Source organism: Geospiza fortis, unplaced genomic scaffold, assembly GCF_000277835.1.
Source record: "Geospiza fortis unplaced genomic scaffold, GeoFor_1.0 scaffold166, whole genome shotgun sequence".
Lineage (NCBI taxonomy): Eukaryota > Metazoa > Chordata > Aves > Passeriformes > Thraupidae > Geospiza > Geospiza fortis.
The window spans coordinates 4,833,607-4,851,716 of record NW_005054310.1 but is presented as its reverse complement, the minus strand read 5'-3'; the positions used below and the strand labels follow the sequence as shown (position 1 = coordinate 4,851,716).

At 35.6% G+C, this 18,110-nt stretch overlaps 1 protein-coding gene across 1 annotated transcript in view; it reads left to right on the top strand.

Annotated features, from left to right (window-relative positions):
* TBC1D15 (TBC1 domain family member 15) overlaps positions 1-18,110 on the top strand; it is a 36,323-nt gene that overhangs the window by 13,949 nt on the left and 4,264 nt on the right. Inside the window, exons 6-15 of the mRNA XM_031055610.1 lie at positions 847-1,057; positions 4,975-5,074; positions 6,079-6,203; positions 7,598-7,787; positions 9,292-9,395; positions 9,671-9,765; positions 11,173-11,289; positions 14,092-14,192; positions 14,888-14,987; positions 15,325-15,422. Of these exons, the coding sequence (XP_030911470.1) occupies positions 847-1,057; positions 4,975-5,074; positions 6,079-6,203; positions 7,598-7,787; positions 9,292-9,395; positions 9,671-9,765; positions 11,173-11,289; positions 14,092-14,192; positions 14,888-14,987; positions 15,325-15,422 (1,241 nt within the window). The remainder of the gene's footprint in view (positions 1-846; positions 1,058-4,974; positions 5,075-6,078; positions 6,204-7,597; positions 7,788-9,291; positions 9,396-9,670; positions 9,766-11,172; positions 11,290-14,091; positions 14,193-14,887; positions 14,988-15,324; positions 15,423-18,110) is intronic.

Sequence of the window (18,110 nt, the reverse complement as noted above, 5' to 3'; positions counted from 1 at the left end):
GGCCAGGGGGTGTCCCAGATTCCTTCTGGACATGCTGGCAATTTTGTGTCCTCTGGTAAAGTACACTTTAATCCCTTCTCCTTGAATATATGGAGTTTTGCACAGCATGTATACAAGCTTGCACACTACAGGAGGAAAGGGTGAGGGGGAGATTTCCAATTCCTTTGCCCTTACTTTGGCAGCAGCCTTACACGACATGTGGCTAGTAACTGTGGGTAATATATAGGTTCCAGGATTGTAGCACATACCATGTGTAGTTTGGGTAAGTAGCACTACATGGTGGAGCTGCAGGTTGGGTTTAGCTTCCTGCTGTAATTTGATACAGCAGATGTACATTTAACTGCTTGATCACTTCTGTTGTAGGATCACAGAGTATTTTGAGTTGCAGGTGACCCACAGGGATCATCAAAGTCCAGCTCTTGGCCCTGCACAGGCCAACCCCAAGAATCACACCATGTGCTTGAGAGTGTTGTCCAGAGTTATTCTTGAACTCTTGTTAAGTTTAATGCTGTGACCACTTCCCTGGGAGCCTGTTCCAGTGTCCAACCATCCTCTGGGTGAAAAACCTTTTTCTATAAACTGTAGGTACAGTTTTAGGGGAGTAGCCTGATGGACTTGTTGATTGTTTTACAAGTCCATAGAAGAAAAGGAAGCTCAAAGGAAAATGCAGAAATAGTAGTTACAGTGTACATTAGAACCAATAGAATGAATTAGATCCAATTATTAGAACCAAAGCTGATGTTTACGTTTTGAGTTTGTTTTTTAGGAACAGTGACAGATATAATGTATTTATAATTGCTAACACTGAAAGTCAAACTGAAATCATGTGCTAATTTTGTTTTTAAGATGCTACAACTCATGCAAACAGAGAAAGCAAGTGGTCGTTCCTGTTCAGTTTGACAGATCTGAAATCAATCAAACAAAACAAAGAAGGCATGGGATGGTCTTATTTGGTGTTCTGTCTGAAGGATGATGTGAAGCTTCCAGCTCTTCACTTTCATCATGGAGATAGCAAATCATTGATTAAATGTCTTGAAAAGCACGTTGCACTGAATGAGTAAGTATCAGACAACTCTTAGTTCTGTAAAATACAGATTATTGTTTACTTAAATCACATTAGGAATTTCAGAGTAATACTTCCTGATTGTATTCCATTCCTTTTTTTGTTAATAGAAATAGTTTTCAGGGTGACTGAAACTGTGGTTTCACATATGCATTTGGAATGTAAGCTGAAGTTTAAAAATTATTGGATTGATTTATGAAATATTTTAGAATCTGAAGTGTTGCTAGCTCCAAATGCCTCAGTTGCTCCCTCTAGTGGGTGCAGAAGGTTATTATGAACATGCAGTGTAAACGTTAAATCCTTCATGAGCTACTCCTATAAAATGGGATAATTTGTGTTACAATTTGAGATTCTCTCCTTTGTGCAAAATATGCATGAGTATTTATGTGAGAATGCAAGGTAACTTACAGTACTGTCAGCTAAATCAATTAGTATATAAATGTTTTTCCCCACAGTTCTGTTCCCCTGTAATTTCTTGCCTGGTCAGTGTTTCACCTTTACTACACAAATCCACTATCTGAGTGTAAATACAGTTAAGACTCTATCATTCTGTTAAATAATTTGGTGTTGTTGTGTAGTTGTATTGTGCTACCTCCAAGTTTTTTACTAGGATAGCCTTTTTGATCAGCATGCATAAGTGTAGAATAAAATAAAATTTTCTGCATTCACCATGTAGGCATAAATATAATTGAAGAAGCCAGCAGGTAAATAAGGTTATATAGAATATGAAGAAGTAAATGTGGTATAACATGTATACCTATTACAGCTGTAATATTAGTGTGGCATGTAATCTGTTTTCAAAAGTGTTTTGCTGTTGTCACTTGCAGCATAATAGTGTGATGATAGATTTGAAGATGGATAGTGAAATGGCTGTAGGAATTCTTACAGAGGGCTCTTCTTAGTAGCATCACTGGGGCCAGAGATGCCTTCAACAACTACTCAGGCTGATGCTGAGTAATACTAAGGAAAATTTTGCTGGAGAGCAAGTCAATAGGATGTGAGTGGTTGTATATTTATGGAATTGATTTGTGAAAGGCTTTGACAGTTTCAAGGCATGGTGTTGGGGTTTGTGATAATCAGAAGTTTTCAGCTGCTTGGAGAAGGTAGCATGGTCAGTGTGCCCAGTTGGTGGAATGCCACTGGCTGTGGCATTGTATGTGAGCTTTGTAAGGGGAAAAGTCAGGAAGAGCAAAGGAGGGGCTAGTAGGGGGACAAGATGAACTTGTAAATAGGAATATTCTCTGTACAACTGTAGATTAGAAAATCCTGAATCACAACTTCATCTTAAATCCTGAGGGTTTTTTTTCTCTAGGTTCCCTTCCTTAAACATCCTCATTTAGTTTCATAATTTCCCAGCCTCTGCAGGCATAGGGAAACATTGTTGTCCTGCCATCCCCCTCTCTTCCTTTTTCCCCAAGGAAGCCGTTCCTTTTTGAGCATACTGTGTTTAGTTATTTGTGGATACCTTCTGACTAGCTGCTGGTAAACTGGGGCAGGTTTTAGGAGCAACTGATGTAGCAAACTCTGGAAAAAGACTGTGATATATGATGAGTTACAGAAAGCTTTATATCAGATCTGTGTAATCTGTTACCTGTGGACTGCAGCAACATATTTGAAATTTTCTAACTGATTTCTAGGATAAGACAGCAAAACTTGAGGTGATGTTCAAGCTTGGAGGATGTGCTGTGCTGCTTGGTATTGCCACCTTGAACAGTTGTAAGCATTAACTAACGCAAGAGCAGATACTTCAGGAACTTTAAATCAAAAAGCAATGATAGCTACAGAAATTCAGTTTGGATGGCCTCAAGCATTGACCTGATCAGGAACTTCGAGTTTGTTTTCTTATTCAGTTAAGGTCTCTTCTGTCACCAAATTCTCTTCTGTTGCTTAGTCATGAATTATGACCATTATTTTTTTCTAAGGAAAGAGAAAAGAACAAATAGGCCATCCAAGTTATGGAAATGACAGAGTCAATCTGTATGTTTCTGTTGTTTCCTAATGGTTATTCATTCTTTAGTACATAATGTATCTCAGCTCACAACCTCATTTAGTAAAAGATGTTTACTCAGCTGTCTGGATGCCACAAGCAAATATTTGTCAGTGTAATTACTTGTTATCACAACTTGTATTTTATAAACATGGGATATTGATATTAAGGCAGAAATTTTAGCTTATGTATATATTATCTTTATGTTATAGGCATTTTTTTATGTTCCTGTTATCTCAAAAGATATTGTACTTCTCTAATACAATTCTTTATAAATACCACGCCATTGCTGAAATCAGCATGAAGCAGCTAGAGTCATACAAAATAGTTGTAATTTGTTGTCCTTAGGATTAGGTGCCTTCTAGTTTAATTGCACTAGTCTAATATTGAGAAAATACCATGTGCACAGATGACACTTTGTAAGTCACAGGACTATGAGGAAGTTTCAGAAAATGTATAGCTCACAAATTTTTGAACATTACCTAATGTGTTGATACCCCCCTGACTGTCCAGAAAGTGTGTTTAATTAAAAGGGAGGTATGGTACAAAGTTTTAATTCTTTTAGTTAAGAGAAACATAATACATGACTCAGCCTTTGCCCCTGTGCTGCTCTTTAGAAAAAGCCAATTGAGCTTCATTAACTGTTGGTGCCTCAGAACTGTGACTGTGATGTCTGGCTGTCTCAAAAGAAGATCTCTTGTTGCATTTCATATCCGTCAGTGTTTACAGTGTCCTGTCCTGTTGGAATGGGAAAGAGATAAGGCTTATTAAAGTTCTTATCTTTGACTTTAATAACATGGTAGATGATGCAGGTGCTAATAAAAAGAGAAGTAATTTTTCTTTCAAAAACTAGAAGTAGTGGATTTAAACTTTGTGAGAGAGCAATAGAGAGGTATTTTATAAATGTAAGTCTGTGCGATGTCAGCCTGCTTTCTGAGCTGTTCTCTCTTCTGTCACCTACTGAGCAGTAAATTGGTGATTCAGCAGCTGCTTAAGGAAGTAATGGGGTGCTTGTGCTGAAGAAGAGGGCAGAAGGGGATGTTGCAGGGGGAGTAGGTGTTAGAGCAAAAGAACAGATTCATTACTAGGAGCAGCATGGTTTCAGTGCCTTTGTTGTCACTATTTTCATCTACCTGTGGAACCCTATTGAGTAGCAAATGTGTTGAGCAGGAGTGTACAAATATAGTGAGTTAGACCAAGTCAGGTTTGTATTCATTAAGCTTCTGGAGTCTACACAGAAATATATTTGCAGGGCTGTACTGAGATGGTTCTGTTTTGCAGTACAGTGGCTCTGGTGTCTTTTAAGCTCCTATCAGTATGAATCTTAGAATTATTCTGACAGGATCTGTTAAAGTACTATTGAAAAGCTGTTTGTATTCCTTAATGTGGTGTTTTACAGGGTGCCATAATGTAAGATTTACTAACTGGTAGAAGGAATTCCTTAACTGTATGGGTGACATAGGCTCTTTTCACTTCCTCTATTATGTTAAGGGAGTTTCAGCATATATTGTGCTGAGGCTGACTGTGTCTCACTACATTTCCTGTGTCACATTTTTTTGTCCATTGTCAAAACTAGAAAAATGTACTGAAGAAAATTTTGTCACCTACATGTAAATGGAGTTATCTTCTAGAGTAATTTCTCAAAAAATTTTCTAAAGCTTCATTTTTCAGGGAATGAATTACTACAATTCAGAACTAATATGAAAATAACACAATCTTTTGAAACATGAAGGTTCTGTTTTATGTAGCATTAGTTGGCTACCTTGTTCCAAGGACTGATCTTGCATCATATGAATGATCTTGCATCAAATCTTTTATTTTTTGCACAAAGCCTGAAATGTGGCTTCGTAAAACCAGTAAATGTTCTGGGGACTTAACAGAAAAAACAGTTGCACCCAGACACCCTTTTTAAATTTTATTGCAGATCTCCACATGATGAACGGGTTCTTCTTGTGAAGACTCAGAAGTCACTGTCTCAGTCTTTTGAAAATCTCTTTGATGAACCATCATATGGCTTACTACAAGTATGTATTATCTTCAAATTTTTCATTCTGAAGACGTGTATTGAAAAAATGCACCCTTCCATGACACAGGAACATTTGCTGAGTAATGATTTAATGCCATTGTAGAAGCATTAACTATATCCTAAACCAAATGCTTACTATAGAAAGTACACTTAATTGTATGTTGTTTTCTATGATGTAATACCTTAACTTTCCTGTGGTATTATTTCAAACCTATTCAAGTTCATGTTCTCTGTGATTCATACATTTGCCTTAGTATTAGTGGGGAAAGGAAATACTTTAGGAGTTATCACAACGTATTAATGATAATTTTCTAAGTTTTCCTTGAGTAAGTATTCTTTTCATTGATGTTTTCTGAGGCTTTTGAAGGGATAATGGAAATACAGCAGCAAAGAGGACAGTTTAGTGTTGGCTAAAAATATGGCGTTTTTTAATACTACAATGGCTTATCATTTGGTGGAGCTTATGGACTTGTGAAAGTCAGGAGGAAAACTTGGGTGACTAAAATGAGGCCAGAGGGTTGATCCACTGATGTGTTGAATTAAAGAAATTTTTCATTAATTAATTGCATTAGTTTCTGGATTTAGTTGTCAGATAAAAATTTGCGTGAAATTCCTAGCAGAGTACATGATTGTTCAGACTGTTTTTTCCGTGAGGGTAGGGAAACTGGGTGTAAGGTTTCTGTTTTGTGCCATGAATCACTGACAGCAAACAGTGGATCTGATCCACTTCTATGTATAGGTCAGATTTACTGAGAACGCTGTTATCCAGTCTTTCAAATAAATTAGCAGTATTATCTTCATACTTAAGATGTGTTTTCTTAATCATGTGATGACTGTTCTGTATTACTACCAATACATGAAACTTAAATAATTTTGAGATCTACAGTACCTTTCCTGATGTTTTCCTTTGAGTACAAGAATTACAAGTATATGTATATATATAAAACAAATATATTATAAACACAGATGTTTGTGTTTTTCTTGTTTTCCATGTTATAACAGAAATGGAAGAAAGATCCATACGTAGTAACAATGGGAAAATTTTCCAAAGTCACAAACTATATTGTTGGTACTTTACGTTCAAGCGATCAATCAAATCAGAGGCGACCACCATCTTACACGAGTGAGTCTATAAATTAATGCTATGGATGCACTGATTGTTTTTATGCACTCCTTTAAAAGAATGGTAGGACTTGAAGCATGATGAGTTATACTGTTTATGCAATTGTGGCATATTACCATTTATTCTCAGGAGTTAAGATCATCATCAGTTACTTTTGAATATTTCATTTTTATGCATGCAAAGGCAAGTTTTCTTTGAAGGGAAGTTTGTAATTAATGAAATGGTGACTATAGTTATATTAGAGGCACTACCTGAAAAGGTGACCGATTTTATTTTCAGTGTTTCCTTTGAGTTCAATTAGAGCTCCGTTAAGTAAAATTGGAGCATGCAGGCTAATAACCAACTTCCTTGGCTAATTGCTCCTAACATCTCAGTTTCTTTTGAGATTAAAAAAAATGTTTAATTGGATGATTAATGTCTAGGGTGTATAAATTACAGATATATGCATGATTTGAATGAAAGCTAGAATGAACTTATAATTGGATCATGAATCACTGTGGACACCTGTTGGACTCTTTTACAGATATGTGGAAAAGGTTTATTTTTAAATGCTTGTGATTATTATTTGAGCAGCTTACATATTTTTAAAACATTGAACTGTTTTATATGGGGGATTTTTTGAGTTCAAGCTGGTGTTAATATCTCAGCAGTAGCTGCATGAACAATATAATTCTAAGAAGTTGCTGCCTAGCACTTAATTAATGTATCAGTGAGAAAAAGTGTAACAAATGCTATATATGGAAATTAACATTGACCTATATGTCTTAATCTGACAAATGCCTTGGACTTATAAAGAGTTGAAAGACAAATTGATTTGGGGATTGCTATCATAAAAATGTTTTTAGAAAGGAACAATTTACTTTCTGCTGAATTCTCCTGTACATGGAATTTTGGAATTGAGAGACTAAGCACAAACTGAAACTTTTCATGGGTGTTATAAATTCTGAAAGTTCATACATCCTTGGTTTTTTTAGGAGGCTGTGTACCAAAACTGATCCAGTCACGTTGTGCAGTCTATGTAGGGGTAGCATCTCTAAACCCAAGCTGGTTGTCAGTTCTCTCGTAAGATACACTCGTGTATCAGGAATGTGTTTTCGAAGTGGAGCTCCCAGTTGTCCTTGTTTGCTGTGTTGCATTAGTTCATGGGATGCTAGCTCAGAGGTGTTTGTGGAATTAGAAGGCTATTTAAAACACACAGACATCCTCCAAAATCTGAAATATTAACATGTATAGTCAGGTCCTCAGCACCAAGTGTCTTACTCTAAAGATCTGCTTGTGATGGCCCACTCTACTTGCTCAGGTGCAACCTTAGATCCTTAGAGCTGCTGAGGTATGTGCATGTGGAAATGTAATTGCACTGACTATAAGAAACTGGCAGGCTTAGTACCATTTGTGCAGTTGTTTGCAACTACTGAAGCACTTCTTTGGGATTCATATAAGACCTTTGTGTGTGTTTCAGATCGACCTAGGGAAACAGCCTGAAGTTAGTAGAAGAGAGCCTGTGTCAGCTGAAGAATGGGCTAAGAATATGGACTCTGAAGGAAGAATTTTAGATGTTGACTACATAAAACGATTGATATTCAAAGGGGTAACTAGTTTTTCTAAATTCATCAAGACCTATGGCTTGATTCTGGCTTCTACTTTCCTTCCCAAACTGTGGATATGCTGTTTTCATTGACTTGTAATGTTTCATGCAGAACTTTGAACATGAGCCAGACTGTCATTATTGGGAGACTTCATAAAGCATGGTTTCATGCCAGTCAAATACCTCAGCAGTCTTGCAGCTATATGAAGTGCTCTACAAGGAGAGAGATCTTGTTGTGGCTGGCTGAAGGAAATGAGTTGGAAATACAGAAGCTTAAGTGATAAAACAAATGAAAATGACTTTCAGGAAAAGACTAGTATTTCAGTGTTAGGATATCTGGTTTATTCTTTTCTCTTACAATGTTTTTTCCTATCCTTCTCTAGCAGAAGCTTCTAGCTTTGCCCAGCTTTTTGCTGGGATTTGACCCTGTTTAGCAGAGCAGTGCTAAACACTTGTGCTGGTATTTTTAATTTAACTGAGGGGTTTTGCAATATGAATGTGAATTTAGTCTCAGTGATAGAAATTTTGGAAACTAATTGTGTCCTGTAGCTTTTCTACCTAATGTTACTTCAGTATTTCTATATTTTGGTGGGAATGCAGCTGCCTTAATGCATTAATTTTGTGCCTGGTGATGCATGTTTCTTGATGCAAGCAGAAGTAGAGAATTATAGCACTGTTCCTTAATATTTGTGTGGTTGATGTGCTCCATTAAGGACCCTTCCACAATCATGAGAATTACTACAAACCTTTTTCTTCTGTAGCCCACTTTCCTGTCAATCTCTGCCCATTACCAGGGGACTGACTGCTCTATTTTATTTATGACTCAAGATCCCCAAAGTGGGGACTCTCATAACAAAAGTTCCTTATTCTTATGACTGTACTACAGGAGTTACAAGAAACTCTTGATGAGAGCAGGATATGATTCAGCTCCATACATTTTTGTCATCTAAAAATGTTGAGCATTACTTGGGAAGATTTCTGACAAGCAGGCTTCTTGAATGGATACTAGTATTTTTGACTGAAAGATTCATTGAAGGTTGGCTATGTCTTGTGATATGAAAATATTTGTTTAAAAAAACCAAATAAATGGAAGACTAGTCCTCAAGGTCACTTTATGGCAAGACCAGAAATTTGACAACTGTAACCAGAACCAGCATTATATTTTTATACATTTTAAAGGTACTTTTTTTACTTCTTAAAGTTTGTGATGCCTTGTAAGTTCTTTATTTTTAGCCGTGAAGCAAAAATATAGGAAGAAAATTATTTTCTAAAGTTTCTTTTCTTACCTGAGTGTGGATCCCATGCTTCTACAGTATTCTGTTTAATCATTCTCTTTTCCTCCTGTTCCCTCCCAGTGTGCGACCTAGTTAGCACAGGAGCCTTGGCTGCAATGTAAAAAGAAACCAACTTGAAGTTGCTACTTTGGGAAGTGTTGTATCAATCTAGGAATGTTTCCTCACAGTATGGTAATACTTTTGTTGATGGCATCGTGCCCATTTTTCCCTAGGGTCTCTGCCATACTTTAAGAAAAGAGGCATGGAAATTTCTTTTGGGATATTTTCCTTGGAATAGCACTAAAGAAGAGAGAGCAAATCTGCAAAAAAGGAAAACGTGAGTACAGTGACTTTTTTCTTACAAAAGAAATTTAAAAGGTGCATATTTTTTAAGACACGGTGATGTAGAAAGCCCTTTAAAAGACAGCTGCTAAAACTGTTGAATGCAAGAACCTGTGACATTTTCTTAAAAATTGTTTTACTAAAAACATTACATAAACAGGGTGTTGTTATTCCATTTATCTCAAAGAATACATGGAATGAATGAATGAATGCTTAAATTAAAAAAAGGAAATGTGGATGTTTGGTTTCAAAATTGTCGTTCTTCTTCAGGGATGAATATTTCAGGATGAAACTGCAGTGGAAATCTGTCAGTGAGGAACAGGAAAAGCGAAACTCAAGATTAAGAGATTACCGGAGTCTTATAGGTAAATTCATGTTTAGACGCATACCTAAATGCACACATACTTTTAAAAGCTACTATGAAATTGAAGAGCATGCATGAAGAGGCACTAAAAATGAAATGCTGCTCTTTTCAGAGGTGTCTAAACTTGGTCATATACTTAATATTAAAACTTTCTCAAGTAGAGTGACTCAGAGCTTTATGTATTAGCGTTACAAACCGATTTTTGGCTAGATTTTTAAACTTCTTTAGTCAATAACAAAAGACTCTTCATTTTGTGTTATGTCGTAATGTGTTTGTACAGGAAATGTTGCTAAAATAATGACATACAATAAGAATGTGAAAATGCGTCTGTTCGTATTTTATAATTTCTTATAGGGATTTGTGTATGTGCATTCTGACTTCTGGGGTTTTACACCTACTTCTAAAAATTTTATCAAATTTTGCTGAGTATTAGCAGTTTGTATTCTCATTTCTCTTTGGTAGTGAGATTTGGGCACCAGTGTTTTGGATTACTAAATATTTTTTCAGGAGTCAGGCCAAGATTTCTGTGTTATTCTGAGAGAAAGACTAAATTTATTTCAGACAGTTATTCAACAGGCAAGCTGAAAGGGTCAAAGTAGTCTTTTTCTTGGTAGACTAATATGCTATATTTTTAGAGAATGATAACAGAAAAAAATATATTCTGAGTTTAAAAAAGGCCGGGTGTTTGTTTCTGTTGAGACAATTATTTTAATTTTTAAGCATTTGAAATGTATGTGGCAGTATTAGAGTTATGTAGTAAAATAGATTCAAATCTACAAAATACTCCTTTTATCAAATTGCATTCAAAAATTTTGCAAAATTTCAAAATATATTGGTCTTGAATTTCACCTTATTAAGGAGTATGCGGTGTGCTTGGTGTATTTCAGACATCAAAACTACCTGATGAAAGAGGCAGTTTCATCTGCTCTGAGTTACAGGAGCTTGTTGCACAGTATTTATAAAATGCTGTTATGAACTGTCACAGTGTCTTTGAGATGATCATGTGGGAACTTTCCAGCTATGGATTATGCTGTGTCACATCAGTATTCATAAATGGCATTGTAGAGTTAGCTCACATAAAATTGCTTTTAATCCTCTTAAATGTAAAACATTTTTGCTGAATTATAATCAGGATTTTTTCCATAAAATGTATTATCAAAGAAGAGGCTGAAAGCTTTAAAATTTGTTTGTAAGCAAATACTTTCATTGGAGATAGGAAGGATTTTATTTATTTTAAAACATTCTTTATTTTGAAATGACATTCAGTTATGCAGTTGTCTTAAACACTTCAAAGCTTTGCAACAGTGTTTGAGGAAGAAATCATCAGCTTAGATATTCTGAATTAATTTGATACTGGCTTTGTACAACTGGTTTTCAAAGTGTTTTTAAATCTGGACTGTTTTCTTAGAAAAAGATGTTAACAGGACAGATCGAACAAATAAGTTCTATGAAGGCGAAGATAATCCAGGACTGATTTTACTTCATGATATTTTGATGACCTATTGCATGTATGACTTTGACTTAGGTAAGTTGTGTCCCTCTGAATGTAAAAGCCTTCTTGGCTTCTGATATGCAGCTTTGCTTATGCGAAGTCCTATTAATAGAATTGAACTTGTATTGATTGCAATGCTTTTTGTAAATGTTTTAAAAAAGATTGAATAGTTTGTAGTGTTCAATAATGTAGATAACTTTGTTCAGTTTTTCTTTCTCTTTTCAATTTGGTGTCTGTCTGGGGCATCTGAACTCATCAATTGTGGTGGAAATTAAGTGGTAGTTTGTCTTCACCACAGACCTACTGTTGTGGGGCTCTTTTGTTGTTTTTGGGGTTTTTGTGTGGTTTTTGTGGTTTAGGTTTTTTTGACTGAACTTTTTAAAAAGAATTGAAGCAGTCTTGCTTTTCAGAGTTTTAAATGGGTTTGGGTCTTTGGAGCTTGAGTGTTATATATGTTTTTAAGACTGATAATATCAATAAAAATGATAAGCCAGCTGCCACTGTTGTAGTTAAAGCTCAGCATGCTGAACCAGCTGTTTGTAAACATGGTGTTCTTGTGAATATTTTAAAAGCTGGTTCTTGAGAAGTCCACTTAGCAATCTGTCAAAAATTACATTTTAGTACATGCATCTGCTGCAGAGAGAAGAGCATATAACATCTTTAATTGCACTGTTAATGTGATGGCCAAGTCTTGATTTCTTGTTAATTGTCTTGGGAGGGAGGGAAAAGATACTTGCAGTTGGTTCCCCCTTCACCCTTGGCATGACATTTGGCTGTTGTATACTTTGGAGGTTTTCTGCGTATTCTGTATCAGAATAGTTTTGGGATTCTAAAATTCCACTTTGTGCCAGATTTTGAAAACAAAAAGTAAGATTAAATCTTACTTTTAACCTCTAGTAAACATGCTGCAGGGCTGTAGTTCTTGTCAACTTTCGTTCTCCCTGAAAGAGAGTCTTGATCTTTGGCTTGAAAAAAGAGAAAACTGAAACTGATGGTTTAAACATGTAGCTCTGTTTCATCTCTTTCCACATTTCAGCATTCATTAATGCACAGTGACATTATAGGTGAAAGTAAACCAGATTCACCACCCACTCTGTTAAAAACATGGTTGAGATGGCTTAAATGTGCACACTGGATAAGTCTTTTGTTTTATAAACAAGCAGGAATAATGGAAATACAGTAAATTTGGCATAGTAACTGTCCAAGGCTTCAAGGCATTGGTGTAGTGCTGCTCTTAATCTTTTGACAGCAGCTTTAGAGGGGGCTGAGTAATGCCACAAGCTGCCATATAGGGGAGGGGACAGAACAGCTGTTAATAGAATATATTTCTGAATTAATTCCTTAAGTCTGCATTAATGAAATTAGCTTTATTATTAAATGGACTTTTAAACTGTCTTAGACAGAATTTTCTCTGCATTTATTTTTAGTTAGCTGTAGTATTTAATGTGGGGAACAAAACTTTTTTCTTTTGACCTTTTAATTATTTACCTATTTGCTATTACTTATTCTATTTTTCTTCTCACAGCTGCTCCATATTTTCAGTTACTGACTCTAAGCCTCTTTTCGGTTACGGAGTTACAATTGCATCATTAAGAAATAAAGTCAGCCAACTGAGAAATGTTATGTTGAACCAATCGTTGATGATAGATACGCACATTAATTGTGTTCTCTTATTGAGGGAGGTCAGCAACAATTAGGCAATAAGATAAGCTGACACTAGCATCAGTGGTAATTGGAAGAGTTGGGAAGAAGGGGAAAAAATTACCTGTAGAAATCATTATGCTCTACTTAAATGGACTGTTAATTGCAAACAAGAAAGCTGGAAGAACCATTTAAAAACTAAAAATTTGAAAACCTTTTTTTATACAACTAAAATTGTATAGCTGTTTGTAAAAATGATATGCTTTGGTGGGCATTTTGTTCTCCAGTTAAATGAAAGCTTTTCTTGAAATCATATGAGTACTTTTTAGGTGGTATGAAGTTTATTCACCAGTTCTAGGCACAAAACATAAAAGCACGTCCTTGAATCAGATCTAAAGACGTGTTGCTTTTGTGCTTCTTGCAAGGAATACTTTACTAATTAATTACTGTTAATTCTCACTTTGATGGGTTAAATTCTTCATTGTTGTCTGCTTGGTTACACAGATAGTCTTAGGCTTGGGTGTATTTAAAGTACTGTCCAAGCAGAACAGTCCCAACTTCCTTAAATAAAGGAATCTTTAAAGCATATTCAGTGACAGAAAAAAAAGAAGTGCAAAATGCAAAGTTTTCTTCATAAGGACTGTTGCACTATGTTTTTCTGGAATTGCAACTCAACATCTCTTTAAGTGAATTTGAGAAGAAAATCTTCATTAAGGGAGTGAGTGGGGGAATGCAAAGATACTCAAAATTTTTAAATGTCTAGAAGAAAGTAATCAAGTACAAATAGAAAGGAAATTATGTACAAGTTTGTATTTGTGATGGTGCAAGGTAGAGACTTCATCTTAAAAATTTCACTATATGCTTCTGAATTCTAAATAGGAACATTTTTATTGAAAATATGTTGTGTATCTACAACTCAGTTTGTAGATACTTTAACAGCTATTGGAACAATGTGTTTGCTTTATGTTCTCTCTTGATTGGCAGAAATGGCTTGTAAATCTTATCAGATCTGCAGGATGTTGGTGCCTGTTAATACAAATTCATCTTTACTGGTAGTTGAATCGGAGAATTATAGTATCTGCATGTGCTAATATTTGTTTCACTCAGTCAGTCATCACACTTGAAAAATTACTGTTTAACTGCTGAGTTTAAATTTCTTTTTGCTTTTCCCCCCTCTGCTTTTTCTCCATCAAGGTTACGTGCAGGGGATGAGCGACTTGCTGTCACCTGTCTTGTATGTTATGGAGAATGAAGTAGATGCCTTTTGGTGCTTTGTATCATACATGGATCAAATGGTAAAATAAGGCTTTTTTAGCTCACATAAACAGATAAGCTACAGATGGTATTTGGGGTTAATTTTACTTTATAAATTTCACTGGGTTTTTTCAGTTCTTCTAAAGCAGTCATTTTATGTTTGGAGTCAATATGCTTTTGTTGACTGAGGTTATGGTGGGTTTACAATAGTATTGTTGTGCAGTACAGGCATGTTTGGCTCCTTAAGAATTCCAAAGTAACCATGACATACAAAGTTGTATTTATCACGAGTCCTCAAGCAGAATTTTGTTCACGATAATGGTTTCATTATATACCTGCCTTTTGGGTTTGTTAAATGCAGTTTAGACTTCCCACCAGCTGAAGCTTTTATGAGTTGTGCATGTGGCAAAAGACTGTGTGACTGATAGGAAACTAAAAGAGAATATTTTTTTGTTTGAGTGCTGTCATGCTGCTGGGAAGAACAGAGCTTAATCAGATTTAAACTGTCATTTACTACATACAAAAATGTTAGCAAAGAAATGCAGTTCAGTGCTTTAGTTAAACTTCTCAGTAAAAGGCAGACATTTCATTAGATATAAGTACAGTTAAATATCTATATATTAAATACTTAAAGGGGGAGAACCACTGTTGCAATAACAAAACTTCTTTTAAAATAGCTGCAAATCTCAACATTGAGTTAATAAAAGTGACAGTGCTAATGTTTTATTCCATACAGCATCAGAATTTTGAAGAACAGATGCAGGGTATGAAGACACAACTTATTCAGCTGAGTCATTTGCTTCGTTTACTAGACAGTGGATTTTGCAGTTATTTAGGTAGGTGTATTATTTATGCACAGTAACTGAAACAGCTTCCTGCATTCTGTTCCTCACAAGTGTAAATATAATTCCAATAGTATATGAGTATAGGACTTGTAACTTTATAATGCCTAAAATGTTTAAATAATCACGCCATGCTTATTGAAAAGATAGGGTCATCCTGTTACCGATTTTAAAAATATGCCATACTCTTGCAAATATCTTGATTCTAAAAAGGTCCCGCCATCTTAAAAATTAGTGGTGTAAGCATGTACCTGTAAAGTATAGGTTTTTTTTTTCACCTGTTGTCTGAACCAAATTTGATGCTTCTGAAATGTCACACTCTTATTCCTAGAATCTCAAGACTCAGGCTACCTTTATTTTTGCTTCCGGTGGCTTCTTATCAGATTTAAAAGGGAATTTAGTTTTCAAGATATTCTTCGGCTCTGGGAGGTAAGGAAATATTTCATCATACAAACTCCAGCAGTTTTTGGAGTTTAGAACAAAAAGCATGGATCATTTTGCAAAATGTTTAATACTCTGATAAATTAAAAAAAAAAGGATTTAGTACAATGATCTGAGGACAAGTGAGCGTTTCTTGTCTTTTTAGCCTAAAGAACAACTTGTGAAATTCATGAAAAAATACTTATTAGAGCTGGTTTGGATAAATTGGCTGTCCAAAATTATTAGGACAGGAGCCTTCAGCTGATACTCTTAAGTGAAAGTAGTAAATGGAGAGTAGCAGTTAACTGTTAGTGGAAAACAGCTTATGATAAAAGAAAGAGCATTTGTTTGATTAATTCGTGGTATTGGTGATTCTTTGTAGATTAGGTTGAATGAAGCACTGTCAGGGTAGTTTGTGTTAGCCAAAGCCATGAAGAGGATGATGTCAGAAGATTGTTAATCTTGATCAAAAGGCCTTGTGATGCCACATAACATTATGTAACATCAAAATGTTGAAGTTCTGATCATTCTGGGTTAATGAGATCTTTTTTTGATTTAGGTGATCTTGTGATCAGATGAAATAATTAAGATTAACCAATATTTTGTCTTTAATTTTTTGTTGCGGGAAAATTGAGAAGTGTGTCAACAGTTCAGGTTTAATGTTGAAAATGTGGGCACAGTATTCATTGAGAACTCAGACAAACAGAATAAATGTTCAGGTGAACGGAGGGAGTATTTTATAGAACATAACAGCATATGTGTTGAGGAACAGAGGGGTAATGAAAAGAACAGGGCTGAGATGCATAAATTTTGTACTATAATGAAAAATAATGTTATTTCTGGTGTGATGAAAAATAATGTTGATACTTTTATTCACTTTTTTCACTAATGAAAAAGGAGTCACATAAAGAGGAGGACCAGTATTTAAACTGTCTAAAGTAAATATTTTTAGCTTTTTTATCATCAGTTGGTGGAATTTACTAGCACAGAGTATTGAGGTGGTATTTCAACCAGAGGACAAAAAAGTTTATGGATAACATTCATAAATAAGGAAACCAATATGTAAAAAACTAGAAGAATTCTCTTATTCAAAGGTATAAATGATAATGATTTGGGAGGGGAGATGCACTCATCTCTTCCCCCCAGTATTATGTTGTTTTCTCAGTATTTTTTAAAGACTAATTTTTCTTTTTAAGTAGATGACAACAGTATTTTTATTTATAGTTTATAGTCCCAGGCTAGCATGTTTTTATCACCTCTGCTTTAAGGCGTATCTATGTGTACATACAGGAAAGAAACACACTATATTTCTCTCTCAAGTATTTTTTTTCCTCTCAGGAAGATGATGGAAACCTTTTGATATATGATAGTCTTGTAGGTTTCTTATAGCACATCATAATGTATGTTTACTACAAGTATTCAATTTCCTTTCTAGGAGATATGGAATGAGAAAGGGAATATCTTGTTTTCCTTTTTAAAACAAAGTAATTAAGGCATTATGTTAATGTTTTTATGGGAAGGCTAGAATCACCTTTGATCAGTCCATCTTACAGTGGGTTGTTTTTTCTCCAGTGCATAGCCATGCAGCTCCGCTGGTATCAGTGAAGTATGTGGGATTTACAAAGGCAAGCTATAGGCACAGGAGGCCTTTTCCCTTTATAGAGAAATGAACTACATTTTTTCGGTATTTGGCTGAGCAAATCTCATGTCCAGTTTTGTAATAGCACATGAATTGAGGGAATCCATTTGAAGGCAATATTACTCTATGACATACTCTTGCAGAGTGTAGGATGGGATGAAGGAGAGGTACCATCTGAGACTCCAGTCCAAGGTTCCAAGACTTCTGGGGCTTTTTCTGTCTAACCTGCTAATTTCAGGATTCTTCTGGATCTCTATTTCTGTCCTCTGACTTGTATGAACCACTTAGTAAGCATCAGACACTTTTTCGCTGTTCCCACTGGCTTCATGACTTCTAGTGTTTTATCACAAAAAAAAAAAAAAGAAATGAAAAAGATTCTTCACTAGTCTGGTTTCTCCCATCTCCATTCACCTTGGAAATGAGAGATACTGGTTCTTATCATCTGGAGTAGAGGCTAACTCCCAGCCTTTGCACTTCCTAAGCAAGAGCCATAACCATTGTGGTAGAAAATGTGAGTGATTGTTTCATTGCTCTGTGACAGAGTTGCATGTGATAGAGAGGTGACATTCCACCATGTGTGGATAAGCTGAGACATGTGAGTGCAGTTATTTGCTATGTTACCTGCAATGTCTTTTGTGTGTGGGTTAAACTGCTCTGGCTGTGGATGGGTTAACTTATAGCACATTTTAGTAGAGCCTCTCAAACACAGCCCAGATAGTCTACTGACCCACTTCCTAGCTGCCCCAAAATTGAAAGTAGTTCAGTCCCTCCTTGACACTGGAGAGACGGGCAATATCACCTGGTAATTCCAACCAGTTCTTAATCTTTCGTTTGCGCAGTGGGCGGTTTAGAAGAAACCCAGAAGAAAAATTTTGTAACAAAATTACAACTAACTCATACCTAGCTTCAGTGTTATTCCCATATCAGTCAGTAACAGAAAGCCAGAATGAGTCGGGAATAAGTTACTTTACATACGTTGGTTACAATATTCATGGCTGCTGAGGTAGTGCTGGAACAAAGGAGTCTTTGCTTGTGTAGATGTATCAGAAAGAAAAAGG